The 18893-nt window shown below is 47.8% G+C and overlaps 1 protein-coding gene across 1 annotated transcript; it reads left to right on the top strand.

The window, feature by feature from the left end:
* The first annotated feature begins 3732 nt into the window (after positions 1–3732).
* LOC139273359 (zinc finger protein 436-like) lies at positions 3733–16926 on the top strand. Its single transcript, XM_070890188.1, has 2 exons — positions 3733–4225; positions 15403–16926. The coding sequence occupies exon 2, from the start codon at positions 15693–15695 to the stop codon at positions 16674–16676; it is 984 nt and encodes a 327-aa protein (XP_070746289.1). The 5' UTR covers positions 3733–4225; positions 15403–15692; the 3' UTR covers positions 16677–16926.
* The last annotated feature ends 1967 nt before the right edge of the window (positions 16927–18893 follow it).

The raw sequence follows: 18893 nt of genomic DNA, 5'->3' as shown, positions 1-18893 counted from the left end.
TAGATGTTAACAAATATGATGTGATTGGGATTACGGAGACGTGGCTCCAGGATGAGCAGGGCTGGGAACTCAACATCCAGGGGTATTCAACATTCAGGAAGGATAGAATAAAAGGAAAAGGAGGTGGGGTAGCATTGCTGGTTAAGGAGGAGATTAAGGCAATAGTTAGGAAGGACATTAGCTTGGATGATGTGGAATCTATATGGGTAGAGCTGCAGAACACCAAAGGGCAAAAAACGTTAGTGGGAGTTGTGTACAGACCTCCAAACAGTAGTAGTGATGTTGGGGAGGGCATCAAACAGGAAATTAGGGGTGCGTGCAATAAAGGTGCAGCAGTTATAATGGGTGACTTTAATATGCACATAGATTGGGCTAACCAAACTGGAAGCAATACGGTGGAGGAGGATTTTCTGGAGTGCATAAGGGATGGTTTTTTAGACCAATATGTCGAGGAACCAACTAGGGGGGAGGCCATCTTAGACTGGGTGTTATGTAATGAGAAAGGATTAATTAGCAATCTCGTTGTGCGAGGCCCCTTGGGGAAGAGTGACCATAATATGGTGGAATTCTGCATTAGGATGGAGAATGAAACAGTTAATTCAGAGACCATGGTCCAGAACTTAAAGAAGGCTAACTTTGAAGGTATGAGGCGTGAATTGGCTGAGATGGATTGGCGAATGATACTTAAGGGGTTGACTGTGGATGGGCAATGGCAGACATTTAGAGACCGCATGGATGAACTACAACAATTGTACATTCCTGTCTGGCATAGAAATAAAAAAGGGAAGGTGGCTCAACCGTGGCTATCAAGGGAAATCAGGGATAGTATTAAAGCCAAGGAAGTGGCATACAAATTGGCCAGAAATAGCAGCGAACCTGGGGACTGGGAGAAATTTAGAACTCAGCAGAGGAGGACAAAGGGTTTGATTAGGGCAGGGAAAATGGAGTATGAGAAGAAGCTTGCAGGGAACATTAAGACGGATTGCAAAAGTTTCTATAGATATGTAAAGAGAAAAAGGTTAGTAAAGACAAATGTAGGTCCCCTGCAGTCAGAATCAGGGGAAGTCATAACGGGGAACAAAGAAATGGCGGACCAATTGAACAAGTACTTTGGTTCGGTATTCACGAGGGAGGACACGAACAATCTTCCGGTTATAAAAGGGGTCGGGGGGTCTAGTAAGGAGGAGGAACTGAGGGAAATCCTTATTAGCCGGGAAATTGTGTTGGGGAAATTGATGGGATTGAAGGCCGATAAATCCCCAGGGCCTGATGGACTGCATCCCAGAGTACTTAAGGAGGTGGCCTTGGAAATAGTGGATGCGTTGACAGTCATTTTCCAACATTCCATTAACTCTGGATCAGTTCCTATGGAGTGGAGGGTAGCCAATGTAACCCCACTTTTTAAAAAAGGAGGGAGAGAGAAAACAGGGAATTATAGACCGGTCAGCCTGACATCGGTAGTGGGTAAAATGATGGAATCAATTATTCAGGATGTCATAGCAGTGCATTTGGAAAGAGGTGACATGATAGGTCCAAGTCAGCATGGATTTGTGAAAGGGAAATCATGCTTGACAAATCTTCTAGAATTTTTTGAGGATGTTTCCAGTAGAGTGGATAAGGGAGAACCAGTTGATGTGGTATATTTGGACTTTCAGAAGGCGTTCGACAACGTCCCACACAAGATATTGATGTGCAAAGTTAGAGCACATGGGATTGGGGGTAGTGTACTGACATGGATTGAGAACTGGTTGTCAGACAGGAAGCAAAGAGTAGGAGTAAATGGTTACTTTTCAGAATGGCAGGCAGTGACTAGTGGGGTACCGCAAGGTTCTGTGCTGGGGCCCCAGCTGTTTACACTGTACATTAATGATTTAGATGAGGGGATTAAATGTAGTATCTCCAAATTTGCGGATGACACTAAGTTGGGTGGCAGTGTGAGCTGCGAGGAGGATGCTGTGAGGCTGCAGAGCGACTTGGATAGGTTAGGTGAGTGGGCAAATGCATGGCAGATGAAGTATAATGTGGATAAATGTGAGGTTATCCACTTTGGTGGTAAAAACAGAGAGACAGACTATTATCTGAATGGTGACAGATTAGGAAAAGGGGAGGTGCAAAGAGACCTGGGTGTCATGGTACATCAGTCATTGAAGGTTGGCATGCAGGTGCAGCAGGCGGTTAAGAAAGCAAATGGCATGTTGGCCTTCATAGCAAGGGGATTTGAGTACAGGGGCAGGGAGGTGTTGCTACAGTTGTACAGGGCATTGGTGAGGCCACACCTGGAGTATTGTGTACAGTTTTGGTCTCCTAACCTGAGGAAGGACATTCTTGCTATTGAGGGAGTGCAGCGAAGGTTCACCAGACTGATTCCCGGGATGGCGGGACTGACCTATCAAGAAAGACTGGATCAACTGGGCTTGTATTCACTGGAGTTCAGAAGAATGAGAGGGGACCTCATAGAAACATATAAAATTCTGACGGGGTTAGACAGGTTAGATGCAGGAAGAATGTTCCCAATGTTGGGGAAGTCCAGAACCAGGGGTCACAGTCTAAGGATAAGGGGTAAGCCATTTAGGACCGAGATGCGGAGGAACTTCTTCACCCAGAGAGTGGTGAACCTGTGGAATTCTCTACCACAGAAAGTTGTTGAGGCCAATTCACTAAATATATTCAAAAAGGAGTTAGATGAGGTCCTTACTACTCGGGGGATCAAGGGGTATGGCGAGAAAGCAGGAATGGGGTACTGAAGTTGAATGTTCAGCCATGAACTCATTGAATGGCGGTGCAGGCTAGAAGGGCCGAATGGCCTACTCCTGCACCTATTTTCTATGTTTCTATGTTTCTATATATCACACACAGCTTGTACACAGACATATATCACACACACAGCCCGTGCACAGACATATATCACACACACAGCCCGTACAGACATATATCACACACACAGCCCGTACAGACATATATCACACACACAGCCCGTACACAGACATATATCACACACACAGCCCGTACACAGACATATATCACACACACAGCCCGTGCACAGACATATATCACACACACAGCCCGTGCACAGACATATATCACACACAGCCCGCTCCTAATGCCAGCTGACTTGACATCACACAGACCGCGTTGCCAGGTTACCGACGTCACAAAGCTCGCGTTGCTGGGTTACAGACGCCACACGCGCTGGGGCGGTTGAAGGGCGCGCCAGGATTCAAATCAGGAGCCACGTGACTGGGAGCGGCGGGCCTCCAGCTGTGGGAGTGGGCGGGGCGCTTCTGCAGCTGTGCCGGGCGTCGATTGGTGGGGTGAGCTGTTAATCAGCTACTTTCACCCAATAGCAGCGACGGAACATGTCGACTCGCAGAGCGCGCACTGCGCATGTCTCGGATCCCCGGATGTTGACAGTTGGTGAAGAAACTGCAAAATGGCGGCAAGTGTTCGGCGGTTGAGGGAAAGTGTCGAGGGGGGAGAGGGGGCTGAGGGGGGAGATTATATGTCTACCCTCCCCTCCCCTCCCCTCCCCTCCCCATCCCTCTCAGACAGTGTGTAACCTGGGGGTGGGCCCAGTGAGATCAGACAGTGTGTAACCCGGGGGCCCAGTGAGATCAGACAGTGTGTAACCCGGGGGTGGGCCCAGTGAGATCAGACAGTGTGTAACCCGGGGGTGGGCCCAGTGAGATCAGACAGTGTGTAACCCGGGGGTGAGCCCAGTGAGATCAGACAGTGTGTAACCCGGGGGCCCAGTGAGATCAGACAGTGTGTAACCCGGGGGCCCAGTGAGATCAGACAGTGTGTAACCCGGGGGTGGGCCCAGTTAAATCAGACAGTGTGTAACCCTGGGGCCCAGTGAGATCAGACAGTGTGTAACCCGGGGAGAATTCTGGTGATTTTCTCTAAGCCCAGAAGGGCGGGACAGAGATCTGAGGAAAAGGATAAAATCAAACAGAAATACTGGATATGTACTTTGCTGAAATGTTGGGAAAACACTTTACTCTACATTCCACTTCACAACATTAATATTCTTCTCATTTTCTGCCCTGTCATAATTAGCTCTCCCCCTGGTGAATGGCGGAGTGATTGAGAAAGTTCCACAGCTGGAAGGAAACAGGGATTGTGGACTGAGGAACAACAGCAGGTGAACCAGCGCAGGATTGTGAGAGCACCAACCAGTGAGCCCCTTCCGATTGAAAGTGCTTCAATAGATCGACTGGGGAGGAAGGTAAGAGAAAGTGCCATTTACTCAGATACGCACCGGTCCTGTAGACAGTACACACAGGTTACACAGTAAGCCAGGAAATGAGACTGGGAGAGTCTGACCACCGAGCACAATTATCCAGCATGAGGCCGTGTAATGGGATGTGAAGTGAGATCAGTTTCTGTCTCTAAACACAGTCACAGTGAATCTTGTGTGTGTTTTAGAGTAAAGGGCTTTGATCGAAGAGGTGACTCCAGTTTGAGGCAGAGCCCAGCAGATGGACCGGTCTCTGTACATTAGGTGCGGCTGCACTCACACCGACACCATCAGATCTCAATGTTCAAATATTTCCCATCTGGTGAGAAAGCCAATGGAAAGATTGAAGCGGAAGCACAGAGACAATTCACTGATCACGATGCACAGACCCATCTGAAAGACCAGCACGGCCTATCACCCATAGAATCAATTATTCATTCATCAACATTTAGAATTATAAGAAAATATATTGATACCTACTTATATTGATAACTACTAATATTGAAGCATTGATCACTGGAGATATGTAGTATTCTAATACACTGAAACACAGATATGGAGAGTTGCAATTTATTGATTGGCGTCGTACTTGACTCCGAGATGGACTTCCGAGCCTATATTCCCGCAATCACCGAGTACGCTTACTTTCCCCTCCATAATATCGCCGGTCTCTACCCCTTCCTCAGCTCATCTGCTCAAACCCTCATCCACGCCTCTGATCGGCCTCACACCTCATACTCTCCGTAAACTTAAGCTTAAACTTAGGGGGCATAGTTTTAAGGTGGTTGGTGGAAGGTTTAGAGGGGATTTGAGGGGGGGACTTCTTTACACAGAGGGTTGTGGGGATCTAGAACTCTCTGCCTGGAAGAGTGGTGGATACAGAAACCCTCACCACTTTTAAGAGATGGTTGGATAGGCACTTAAAGTGCAGTAACCTGCAGGGTTACGGACCTAGAGCTGGTAATTGGGATTAGACTAGATCACTTGTTGGCCAGCGCAGATATAATGGTAAGTGCTGCAGGGAATCGAATATGGCCAGGGTGATCTCCTGGACTAGTTTCAATTGCCTGGATGGGTAGGAGAGAAATTTTCCTCGATTTTTTTTTTTTTTTTTTCCTTAAATTGGCCTGGGTTTTTACCTGGTTTTTGCCTCTCCCAGGACATCACATGGCTCTGGTTGGGGTGAAGTGTAGAATGTTTTGGTGCAAGGGGTGCGCAGTTGTGTGAGGCGGACTGGTTGGGCTGGGTGCTATTTACCTTTCCGCCATTGTTCATCGGTTTATATGTAACTTTAGGGTTGCTGACCGAGGGCCGTGCGGCTCTTTGTCGGCTGACTTGGATACGATGGTCCGAATTGGCCTCCTTCCGTGCTGTAAATTTCTATGTTTCTTCTATGTTTCTAAAACACTCCTGCACATATACTTACTCAAGAACACAAGTAGCAGCAGCAGGAGTAGGCCATACGGCCCCTCCCATCTGCTCCGCCATTCAGTAAGATCTCTATTCGATCGAGAATTTTTAAGATTCACAACTCTGAATGATGAAATAGCTCCTCCTCATAGTCTTAAATGACCGATCTCTTATCCTAATACTAGGACCTCTAACTCTGGACTATCCAGCCCTTGTCAATTCCTCTAAGAATTTTATATGTTTCAATGATATCACCTTCCGTTCTTCTAAACTCCAGAGAATATAGGCCTATTCTACTCAATCTGTCCTCAGCATTCGCATCCCAACTTGTACCAATTTCTGTTCACCCATCACCCCTGAGCTCGCTGAACTACATTGGCTCCTGGTCCATCAATGCCTCGCTTTCAAAATTCTCATCCTTGTTTTGAAATCCGTCCAGGATCTTTCCCCTCCCTATTGCTGTAATCTCCTCCAGCCCTACAACCCTCAGAGATCCTTGCATTCCTTCAATTCTGGCCTCTTGAGCAGTCCCAATTTTCATCCCATCAATATTGGTGGCTGTACCTTCAGCTGCCGAGGCCATAAGCTCTGAAATTCCCTCCCTAAACCTCTCGATCTTTATAATACTCCTTAATACCTACCCTTTTGAACAAGCTTTTAGTCACCTCTGCTAATATTTCCTGACGTGACTGGGTGTCAAATTTTGTTTGATCACGGACCTGTGAAGTACCTTGGGACATTTTACGACGTTTAAGGCGCGTTATAAATGCAATTTGTTGCTGATAACTGAAGCTATTTCAAATTGTAATATAACGAAACTACAGGCTTGGGGAATTGCAATCGATTGATAACTGCAGAGGAAAAGGATTGTTATGTATTGCTAATAGCATGAATTCTTTTAATGTGAGGTGGCCCTTGCACATTAGCTACCACACGGGCTTGGCAGAGCAAGGTCTTGTTCCAATGGCAAGGGGAACACAAGATGACTGGAGACCAGGCTCTGCTGCATGCTTCCTCTGGCACTGACTCACTGGGGTAGTTTCCTCTGGCACTGACTCACTGGGGTAGATTCGTCTGACACTGACTCTCATTGGAATACAGTTTCCTCTGGCACTGACTCTCACTGGAATACAGTTTCATCTGGCACTGACTCTCACTGGGGTGGATTCCTCTGACACTGACTCTCACTGGGGTATTTTCCTCTGGCACTGTCTCTCACTGGGGTACAGTTTCCTCTGCCACTGACTCTCACGGGTACAGTTTCCTCTGGCACTGACTCTCAATGGGGTACAGTTTCCTTTGGCACTGGTTCTCACTGGATTACAGTTTCCACTGGCACTGACTCACACTGGGGTACAGTTTCCTCTGGCACTGACTCACTGGGATACAGATTCCTCTGGCACTGACTCTCACCGGGTACAGTTTCCTCTGACACTGACTCACTGGGATACAGTTTCCTCTGGCACTGACTCTCACTGGGGTACAGTTTCCTCTGGCACTAGCTCTTGCTGGGGTACAGTTTCCTCTGGCACTGACTCTCACTGGATTACAGTTTGCTCTGGCACTGACTCACTGGGGTACAGTTTCCTCTGGCACTGACTCTCACTGGGGTACAGTTTCCTCTGGCACTAGCTCTCACTGCGATTCAGTTTCCTCTGGCACTGACTCTCACGGGGGTACAGTTTTCCCTGGCACTGATTCTCTCTGGGGTACAGTTTCCTCTGGCACTGACTCTCTCTGGGGTACAGTTTCCTCTGGCACTGACTCTCACTGGGGTGCAGTTTCCTCTGGCACTGACTCTCACTGGGGTATAGTTTCCTCTAGCACTAACTCTCACTGGGTACAGTTTCCTCTGGCACTGACTGTCACTGGGGTACAGTTTCCTCTGGCACTAGCTCTCACTGCGGTACAGTTTCCTCTGGCACTGACTCTCACGGGGGTACAGTTTCCTCTGGCACTGATTCTCTCTGGGGTACAGTTTCCTCTGGCACTGATTCTCTCTGGGGTACAGTTTCCTCTGGCACTGACTCTCACTGGGGTGCAGTTTCCTCTGGCACTGACTCTCACTGGGGTACAGTTTCCTCTAGCACTGACTCTCACTGGGTACAGTTTCCTCTGGCACTGACTGTCACTGGGATGCAGTTTCCTCTGGCACTGACTCTCACTGGGGTACAGTTTCCGCTGACACTAACTCTCTCTGGGGTACAGTTTCCTCTGGCACTGACTCTCACTGGGGTACAGTTTCCTCTGGCACTGACTCTCACGGCGGTACAGTTTCCTCTGGCACTGACTCTCACTGGGGTACAGTTTCCTCTGGCACTGACTCTCGGGGTACAGTTTCCCCTGGCGCTGACTCACTGGGGTACAGTTTCCTCTGCCACTGACTCTCACTGGGGTACAGTTTCCTCTGGCACTAGCTCTCACTGGGTTACAGTTTCCCCTGGCACTGACTCTCACTGGGGTACAGTTTCCTCTGGCACTGACTCTTTCTGGGGTACAGTTTCCTCTGGCACTGATTCTCTCTGGGGTACAGTTTCCTCTGGCACTGACTCTCACTGGGGTACAGTTTCCTCTAGCACTGACTCTCACTGGGTACACTTTCCTCTGGCACTGACTCTCACTGGGGTACAGTTTCCTCTGGCACTGACTCTCACTGGGGTACAGTTTCCTCTGGCACTGACTCTCACTGGGGTACAGTTTCCTCTGACACTGACTCTCACTGGGGTATTTTCCACTGGCACTGACTCTCACTGGAATACAGTTTCCTCTGGCACTGACTCTCAATGGGGTAGTTTCCTCCGGCACTGACTCTCACTGGGGTATAGTTTCCTCTGGCACTGACTCTTACTGGGTACAGTTTCCTCTGGCACTGACTCTCACTGGGGTAGTTTCCTCTGGCACTGACACTCACTGGGGTATAGTTTCCTCTGGCACTGACTCTCACTGGGATACAGTTTCCTCTGGCACTAGCTCTCACTGGGGTACAGTTTCCTCTGGCACTGACTCTCTGGGGTACAGTTTCCTCTATCACTGACTCTCACTGGGGTACAGTTTCCTCTGGCACTGACTCTCACTGGGGTACAGTTTCCTCTGGCACTGACTCTCACTGGGGTACAGTTTCTGCTGACACTGACTCTCACTAGGGTACAGTTTCCTCTGGCACTGACTCTCACCGGGGTACAGTTTCCTCTGGCACTGACTCTCACTGGGGTACAGTGTCCTCCAGCACTGACTCTCTCTGGGGTACAGTTTCCTCTGGCACTGACTCACTGTGGTACAGTTTCCTCTGGCACTGACTCTCACTGGGGTACAGTTTCCTCTGGCACTGACTCTCACTTGGGTACAGTTTCCTCTGGCACGGACTCTCACTGAGGTACAGTTTCCTCTGGCACTGACTCTCACTGGGGTACAGTTTTCGCTGACACTAACTCTCTCTGGGGTACAGTTTCTCTGACACAGATTTACTGTGTATCTAATTCGTGCTGCCCCTGCCCTGGGAGTGCTTGATGGGGCAGTTTAGAGGGAGCTTTAACCTGAAACTGATCAGGAGCTGCGGGTGGAAAGTTTTCAGTGCAGTGGCAGATCTTACTGCTGCTGAATTTTAATTGATAAGCTGCCAGCAGCGCAGTCGGGACGGACACCGAAGTTTGCCCTGCAGCAGTGTAGAGGGAACTTTACTCTGTATCTAAACCGTACTCCACCTCGTCTGTGGGAATTTAGTGTGATTTTGAAAGCAATTGCGAGGGTAGATGGAGAGAAATTGATTCTGCTGCGGTGGGTGTCTAGGACGAGGAGACATAACCTTAAAATCAGAGCCAGGTCATTCAGGAGAGATGTTAGGAAATACTTCTTCACTCAATGGATGGTTGAAGTGTAGAACTTTCCACAATAAGCAATCGATGCTCGCCCATTGAATAATTCTGGGCCGGTTGAGATTTCTGCCCAGTGACCCGTTGCTTGTTCCCTTGGATTTGATCTTTATTTATTCCTTATGGTTTCATTTCAGTTTCACTGCTGGACCCACCACTCCAAAGCACTTTATCTGATCTGCCCCTGTGAATGAGCAGACTCCTCCCTCATCTTCCACACTGCACCAGCTCTCCTTCTCTTTCCCCCTTGGTTGTGTTCCACACTCTGGGCCTTGGGCCTTCCCCGGGGATTCTCAGTATGAACAGGGGGATGTGTGTTGAGACAGGATGTCCCAGCTCTCCACCTTTAAATGGAAAAGGAGTGGACCAGTTGGGCTGAATGGCCCTGCTTTATGACATCAGTGCAGTGCCTAGCAACCACCCTCCCAGGGCCCTGCTCATTATGAGCTGGCAGTGTCTGATGGACAGTGTAGAGAGAGAAAGACTTGGATTTATTTGGCGTCTTTCACGACCACCGGACCTTTCAAAGCACTTTACAGCCAATGAAGTACTTTTGGATTGTAGTCACTGTTATAATAAGGGAGATTTACTCTGTATCTAACCCGTGCTGTACCTGCCCTGGAAGTGTTTGATGGGACAGTGTAGAGGGAGCTTTACTCTGTATCTAACCCGTGCTGTATCTGCCCTGGGAGTGTTTGATGGGACAGTGTAGAGGGAGCTTTACTCTGTATCTAACCCCATGATGTACCTGCCCTGGGAGTGTTTGATGGGACAGTGCAGAGGGAGCTTTACTCTGTATCTAATCTGTGCTGCACCTGTCCTTGGAGTGTTTCATTAGACAGTGTACAGAAGAACATAAGAAATAGGAACAGAAGTAGGCTATATGGACTCCGCTCCACTTCCAGGCTTGCTCCCCATAATCCCTTATCGTTTAAAAAAACTGTCTATTTCTGTCTTAAATTTATTCAATGTCCCAGCTTCCACAGCTCTCTGAGGCAGCGAATTCCACAGATTTACAAACTTCTGAGAAAAGAAATTTCTCCTCATCTCTGTTTTAAATGGACGGCCCCTTATTCTAAGATCGTGCCCTCTCGTTCTAGTCTCCCCCATCAGTGGAAACATCCTCTCTGCATCCATCTTGTCGAGCTCCCTCATAATCTTATACGTTTCGATCTCTCATTCTTCTGAACTCCAATGAGTAAAGACCCAACCTACTCAGCCTTTCCTCATAAGTCAGCCCCCTCATCCCCAGAATCCACCTAGTAAACCTTCTCTGAACTGCCTCCAAAGCAAGTATATCCTTTCGTAAATATGGAAACCAAAACTGCTCACAGTATTCCAGGTGTGGCCTCACCAAAACCTTGTATAGCTGTCGCAAGCCTTCCCTGCTTTTATACTCCATCCCCTTTGCAATAAAGGCCAAGATACCATTGGCCTTCCTGATCACTTGCTGTACCTGCATACTATCCTTTTGTGTTTCATGCACAAGTACCCCCAGGTCCCGCTGTACTGTAAAATCAAAGAGCAAGTTATTATTTAAATGGAGAAAAATTGCAACGTGCTGCAGTATCCCGTGACCTGAGGGTACTTGTGCATGAAACACAAAAGGTTAGTATGCAGGTACAGCAAGTGATCAGGAAGGCCAATGGAATCTTGGTATATATTACAAAGGGGATGGAGTATAAAACCAGGGAAGTCTTGCTACAGTTGTACAGAGTATTGGTGAGTCCCCACCTGGAATATTGCGTGCAGTTTTGGTTTCCATATTTACGAAAGGATATACTTGCTTTGGAGGCAGTTCAGAAAAAGTTCACAAGGTTGATTCCGGAGATGAGGGGGTTGACTTCTGAGAAAAGGTTGAGTAGGTTGGGCCTCTACTCATTGGAGTTCAGAAGAATGAGAGGTGATCTTATCGAAACGTATAAGATTATGAGGGGCTTGACAAGGTAGATGCAGAGAGAATGTTTCCACTGATAGGAGAGACTAGAACTAGAGGGCATAATCTTAGAATAGGGGCCGCCCATTTAAAATTGAGATGAGGAGAAATTTCTTCTCTGAGGGTTGTAAATCTGTGGAATTTGATGTCTCAGAGAGCTGTGGAAGCTGGGTCGTTGCATAAATTTAAGACAGAGATGCAGTTTCTTAAACGATAAGGGGCTATGGGGAATGGGCAGGGAAGTGGACCCGAGTCCATGATGGGATCAGCCATGATCATGTTAAATGGAGGAGCAGGCTCGAGGGGCCGTATGGCCTACTCCTGCTCATATTTCTGATGTTCTTATGTTAACCAGTGAGTACAGAACTGAAACCAGAGAGAGTCAGCATCTTCAGGGGAGGGGCACATGGGAGGGAGGGGAACTATTGACTGTAGAATTGAACACAGCCACCGTCAGCTCCTTTAGGAGACCGAGGGGAACCAAAGAGTCTATATCTGAGCCCATCCAGAGTCTGCACCTTCAGGGGAGGGGAGGGAAGGGAACCAGTGAGTGTAGAACTGAACCCAGCCAAAGTCTACACCTTCAGGTCAGGGGAACCAGTGAGTCTAGAACTGAATACAGCCAGGGTGAGCATCTTCGGGGAGGAGTGGGAGGGTTACCAATGAGTGCAGAACTGAAACCGGCCAGAGTTAGCATCTTCAGGGGAGGAGAGGGGAGGCAGTTCAGAGAAGGTTCACTCGGTTGATTCCGGAGATGAATGGGTGGACTCATGAGGAAATGTTGAGGAGGTTGGGGGCAATATATTAGTATGGATGGAGGATTTGCTAACTAACAGAAAACAGAGAGTCTATTTAAATGGTTCATTCTCGGGTTGGCAACTAGTAATTAGTGGGGTGCCGCAGGGATCAGTGCTGGGACCCCAACTATTTACAATCTATATTAACGACTTGGAAGAAGGGACAGACTGTAACGTAGTCAAGTTTGCTGACGATGCAAAGATGGGAGGAAAAGCAATGTGTGAGGACACACAAAATCTGCAAAAGGACAGACAGGCTAATTGAGTGGGCAAAAATTTGGCAGATGGAGTATAACGTGGAAAGTGTGAGGTCATGCACTTTGGCAGAAAACATCAAAGGGCAACTTATTATTTAAATGGAGAAAGGTTGCAAAGTGTCGCGGTACAGTGGGACCTGGGGGTACTTGTGCATGAAACATAAAAGGATAGTATGCAGGTACAGCAAGTGATCAGGAAGGCCAATTGTATCTTGGCCTTTATTGCAAAGGGGATGGAGTATAAAAGCTGGGAAGTCTTGCTACAGCTATATAAGGTTTTGGTGATGCCACACCTGGAATACTGCTGCAGTTTTGGTTTCCATATTTACGAAAGGATATACTTGCTTTGGAGGCAGTTCAGAGAAGGTTCAGTAAGTTGATTCCGGGGATGAGGGCGTGACTTATGAGGAAAGGTTGAGTAGGTTGGGCCTCTACTCATTGGAGTTCAGAAGAATGAGAGGTTATCTTATCGAAACGTAAAAGATTATGAGAGGGCTTGACAAGGTGGATGCAGAGAGGATGTTTCCACTGATGGGGGAGACTAGAACTAGAGGGCATGATCTTAGATAAGGGGCCGCCCATTAAAAACTGAGATGAGGAGGAATTTCTTCTCTCGGGGTTGTAAATCTGTGGAATTTGTTGCCTCAGAGAGCTGTGGAAGCTGGGACATTGAATAAATTTAAGACAGAAATAGATAGTTTCTTAAACGGTGTTAAGGAAAGCGGGCGAGAAAGTGGAGCTGAGTCCATGATGGAATCAGCCATGATCTTATTGAATGGCAGAGCAGGCTCGAGGGGCCGTACGGCCTACTCCTGTTCCTATTTCTTATGTTCTTCTGTTCCCTAGCCGCTCCACATAATCCCTTATCCCCTTATCGTTTAGAGACTGAGCCATTGGGAGTAGGGTCCAGTGACTGCTGGAAAATGCACGTGTGAGGCCTCAGGTGAGGACAGTGGAATAGCCTGTTGACACTGTCTAGGTTCATACATGGACATTGGGCACATGGGTCACACATTGGAGAGCAACTGATGAGTGTATAACTGAACGCAGCCAGAGTCAGCACCTTCAGGGGAGGGGTACCAGTGTGTGTAGAACTGAACCCAGCCAGAGTCAGCACCTTCAGGGGAGGGGAACCAGTGAGTGTAGAACTGAACCCAGGCAGAATCACCACACTCAAGGGAGGGAGAGGGAGGGGAACCAGTGAGTGTGGAAGTGAACCCAGCCAGAATCAGCACCTTCGGGGGAGGGAGAGGTTGGGGAACCAGTGAGTGTAGAACTGAACCCAGCCAGAATCACCACACTCAGGGGAGGGAGAGGGAGGGGAACCAGTGAGTGTGGAACTGAACCCAGCCAGAGTCAGCACCTTCGGGGGAGGAAGAGGGAGGGGAACCAGTGAGTGTAGAACTGAACCCAGCCAGAATCACCACACTCAGGGGAGGGGAACCAGTGAGTATGCAAGTGAACCCAGCCAGAGTCCACTCCTTTTGGAGAAGGAAGTGTACCAGTGAGTGTATTTCTTAACCCAGCCAGAATTGGTGGTGAAAACTCGGAGTGGAGGAGAAACAGTCTAGAAATGTGTGATGGGTTTGGATTTCAACAAAGCAGGAGGACAACGTGTGGGACAGGGATTTACAGCTTTGGAAGAACAAGAGAGGAAAGAATGTTCCATGGAAACTCGGGGGCCAAGTTTCGACTGGCCCACAGAACGGCGCACCTCCGAGAGGTCCGCCGACTTTTTAGAAGGAAAAGAGCGCCTAGAACTTACCTCGGGATTCTCCACGATGATCAGGCCTGCTTTGGACTGGGCTACAGCCCTGCGCCGAAAAGAGTGCCGGCAGCTGTGCGCGCACACAGTAGCTTCTGGCCCTCCCAGTGCATCATGGCTCTGGGCGACCCTATCCCCGGCCGAGTGGCTGCCCAACCTCGGGCCTCGCCTCACCGCCCCTCACCTTGCCTCACCATCCCTTGCCTCACCGCTGCCCAACCTTGGGCCTCGCCGCCCCTCACCTCGCCTCACAGTCCCTCGCCCTGCTGCTGCTCGACCTTGGGACTCGTTTCACCGCCCCTCGTCTCGCCGCCACTGCTCTTACCTCAAGACCTACTCGACGGCCCGCCCAAACACCACCTCCGCGCTGGGGTCGCCCAACCAGCTCTTTGGCGGGCCCCTCCACCACCTCCTCGGTGGTGGACAAGCCTGAACTCTTCCCCGGCGTCGGGCCCCGCCCGAACTCTTCCCCTTGAAAATGTCATCAGGCAGGCAGGCAGGGCTGAGTGTGTGGCTGTGTGCTGCTGGAGGGCTCCCGGTGCTCCCGAACAGATAGGTGCTGCCGTAGGTGAGGTAAGAATTTCAAAATTTTTATTTATTGATTTTTTAATTTATTTTTTACTTTTTATTATTTATTGATTGATTTATTGATCATGTATTATTGATGATGGTTCTTTATTTTTAAGTGAAGTGTTTAATGCTTTGTAAAATCCTCTAACTTCCCTCTAACTTTCCTGCCCCCTCACCCCCAGGTTATCTCTGGCTACCTGCGCCTGATTTCTGAAGTGTCTGCAAGGTTTTTCTGAGTGTACAAAAGTGGACACTTACTCAGGCTTAAGTTAGTTTGGAGTAACTTTTCGCTGTCTAAACTTGCTTAAATGGCCAAAACAGGCATAAGTGGCTGGTAACGCCCATTTTGGGGAAAAAAATGAACTAAAAAGAAACTGAACTAACTGACTGAAACTGGAGCAAACTAAATGTGGAGAATTGCAATTTCTAGGATATTCCAAAAAAAACTAGTTGCTCCAAGAAAATAGGAGCAACTCCTGTCAAAACTAGGCCCCTCGATGTGCCTATTCTGAATTTCTGTCTTTTACTGACAGTGATGAGTTTTATTATCTCCTTTTACAGCGTATTAGAAGGGGAGATTTTCAGACAGGGAACACAAACCAAACATCGCATCAAGATCTCATGGAGCAGGACTTGAATATCATCGGTCTTTGAAAGTGGAAGGAGAAATGTTTGTCTGTTCTGTCTGTGGGAAAAGATTTCAAATATCGGTGTGACTGGAAAGGCACCGAGACACACACCCGAGTGAGTGTTCCAGTGCACTGCCTGTGGAAAGAGCTTTAACCAGTTACACAACCTAAAAAAACATTGCACCATTCACAGTGCGGAGAAACTGTAATCGTGTTGTGTGCATGGGCGAGGCTTCAACTGATCAACCAACCATGGAGAGTCACAAGGATACCCCCACCATGGAGAAACTGTGGGAATGTGGTGACTGTAGGAAGGTATTCAGATCACCATCTGAGCTGGAAATTCATCGACGCAGTCACACTGGGGAGAGGCCGTTCACATGCCCCGTGTGTGGGAAGGGATTCACTCAGTCATCCAACCTGCTGACACACCAGCGAGTTCACACTGGGGAGAGGCCGTTCACCTGCTCTGAGTGTGGGAAGGAATTCACTCGGTCATCCACCCTTGTAGCTCACCACCGACATCACACTGGGGAGAGACCGTTCACCTGCTCAGAGTGTGGGAAGGGTTTCACTCGGTCATCCAACCTTGTAGCTCACCAGCGAGATCACACTGGGGAGAGACCGTTCACCTGCTCAGAATGTGGGAAGGGATTCACTCGGTCATCCCACCTGCTGATACACCAGCGAGTTCACAGTGGGGAGAAGCTGTTCACCTGCTCAGAATGTGGGAAGGGATTCACTCATTCATCCCACCTGCTTAGACACCAGCGAGTTCACACTGGCGAGAGGCCATTCACGTGCTCTGAGTGCGAGAAGAGATTCACTCATTCATCCCACCTGCTGAGACACCAGCGAGTTCACACTGGAGAGAGGCCGTTCACCTGCTCTGAGTGTGGGAAGGGATTCACTACATCATCCCACCTGCTGACACACCAGCGAGTTCACACTGGGGAAAGGCCGTTCACCTGCTCCGACTGTGGGAAGGGATTCACTCATTCATCCACCCTGCTGACACACCAGCGAGTTCACACTGGGGAGCGGCCGTTCACCTGCTCTGAGTGTGGGAAGGGATTCATTACATCATCCACCCTGCTGACACACCAGCGCGTTCACACCGGGGAGAGGCCGTTCACCTGCCCCGTGTGTGGGAAGGGATTCGCTCGGTCATCCCACCTGCTGAGACACCAGCGAGTTCACAAGTGACTGCAGGGGTTGGAATCTGCTGTTATTGCTGCTGTTAATCACATCCTGACTGAACCATGTTCATTCTGACAGTTGGGGTTTGTTTCTGCTCATGTTAATAACCCGATAACTGGGCTGGACTTTAATATTCTGGATATATTGCTGATTGTGTTCTCGTGGCTGCAGTGTCCATGTGTGGTATCTTTCCCCTTAATTCAGTGACTCACAACAGAAATTCAGTTTGTAATAAAATTATGATCTTTTACTTTAATTCTAAATTGATCTTTGGTACAAAATCTACAATAGTGTGTGAAAGTTTCTACTGACTAAAATCTCCAATTAGAAAAAGCTTGCTGACAATTCTTACTGACTTGCACATTACACACAGTGGCCCCTCCATTATCCACCAGAAAGAAGGGGAATGGGAATTGGTGGGGAATCAGTGTCCCCAAATGTTGCCTCTCCCGTCTGGTGTCGCAATCTCCTCAGCATGGAACTGGAGACAACTCCAGACCAAAACTGTACGCAGTACTCCAGGTGTGGTCTTACCAACATCCTGTACAGTTGCAGAAAAACTTCCCTACTTTTATACTCCATCCCCCTTGCAATAAAGGCCAGCATTCCATTTGCCTTCCTGATTATTTGCATGCTAACTTTTTGAGTTTCATGTACAAGAACCCCCAGATCCCTCTGTACTACAACATTTTGTAATCCATCCCCATTTAAATAATAATTTGCTTTTTTATTTTTCCTGCCAAAGGGGATAACCTGATATTTTACTGCATTATAGTCCATCTGCCAGATTTTTGCCCGCTCATTGAGCCTATCTATATCCCTTTGTAGATTCTTTGCGTCCTCACAACTTGTTTTCCCACCTATCTTTGCATCATTAGCAAATTTGGCTACGTTACACTTGGTCCCTTCATCAAGTCATTAATATCAATTGTAAATAGTTGAGGCCCCAGCACTGATCCCTGCGGCACCCCAAAAATTACAGTTTGCCAACCTGAAAATGACCCATTTGTCCTGACTCTCTGTTTTCTGTTAGTTAGCCAATCCTCTATCCATGCTAATATATTACCCCCAACCCCGTGAGCTTTTAGCTTGTGCAGCAACCTTTTGTGTGGCAATTTATCAATGCTTTCTGAAAATCCAAATATACGATATCAACTGTTCCCCTTTATCCACAATGCTCATTACATCCTCAAACAACTCCTGCAAATTTGTCAAACATGATTTCCCGTTCATAAAACCATGCTGACTCTGCTTGGCTGCAATATGATTTGCTAAATGTCCTGTGACTACTTCCTTAATGATGGACTCCAGTATTTTCCCAATGACAGATGGTAGGCTAACTGGTCTACAGTTTCTTGCTTTCTGTCTCCCTCCTTACTTGAACAAGGGTGTTACATTTACAGTTTTCCAGTCTACTGGGATCGCTCCAGAATTCAGGGAATTTTGGTGGAGTACAACTGTTGTGTCCACTATCTCTGCTGCCACTTTTAAGACTCAAGGATGCATGTCCTCATGTCCAGGGGACTTGTCAACCTTTGATCCCATTTGCTTGATTAATACTTTATCTCTAGTGATAGTGACTTTTAAGTGTCCCCCCACCCACAATATCTCTGACTATTGGGATGTTTTTAAGTGTCCTCTACTGAGACAAAATATTTGTTCAAAATCTCTGCCATTTCCATGTTTCCCATTATTAATTCTACAGTCTCATGCTCGAAGGGACCAATGTTTACTTTAGCTACACATTTCCTTTTTATATACCTGTAGAAGCTTTTACTGTCTGTTTTTATATTTCTTGCTAGCTTGCTCTCAAATGATATCTTCTCTGTCTTTATCATTTTTTTAGTCCTTTGCTGGTTTCTAAAAATTTCCCAATCCTCTGGCCTTCCACTGTCCTTCGCAACATTGTGTGCCTTTTTTTTTCAATTTGATACCATCCTTTACATCCTTAGTTAGCCAGGGATGGTTTATCCTTCTCTTAGCAACTTTATTTCTCACTTGAATAAATCTTTGCTGAGGGTTATGAAATATCTCCTTAAATGTTTGCCATTGCATTTCTACAGTCTTACCCTTTAACATATTTTCCCAGTCCACTTTGTGTCAGTGACGAGGGTTGGTTTATATCACATGGGAGGAGCTCGGTGTCAGTGACTGTGGGGTTGGTTCAACCTTCTTTGACCTGACCAAGGCCCTTGATACTGTGAGGGATTATGGAGTGTACTC

This window comes from Pristiophorus japonicus, chromosome 9, assembly GCF_044704955.1.
Source record: "Pristiophorus japonicus isolate sPriJap1 chromosome 9, sPriJap1.hap1, whole genome shotgun sequence".
In the NCBI taxonomy this organism is placed as follows: Eukaryota; Metazoa; Chordata; class Chondrichthyes; family Pristiophoridae; genus Pristiophorus; species Pristiophorus japonicus.
The sequence above is the reverse complement of the archived record's forward strand: the minus strand, read 5'-3'. Positions and strand labels throughout refer to the sequence as shown.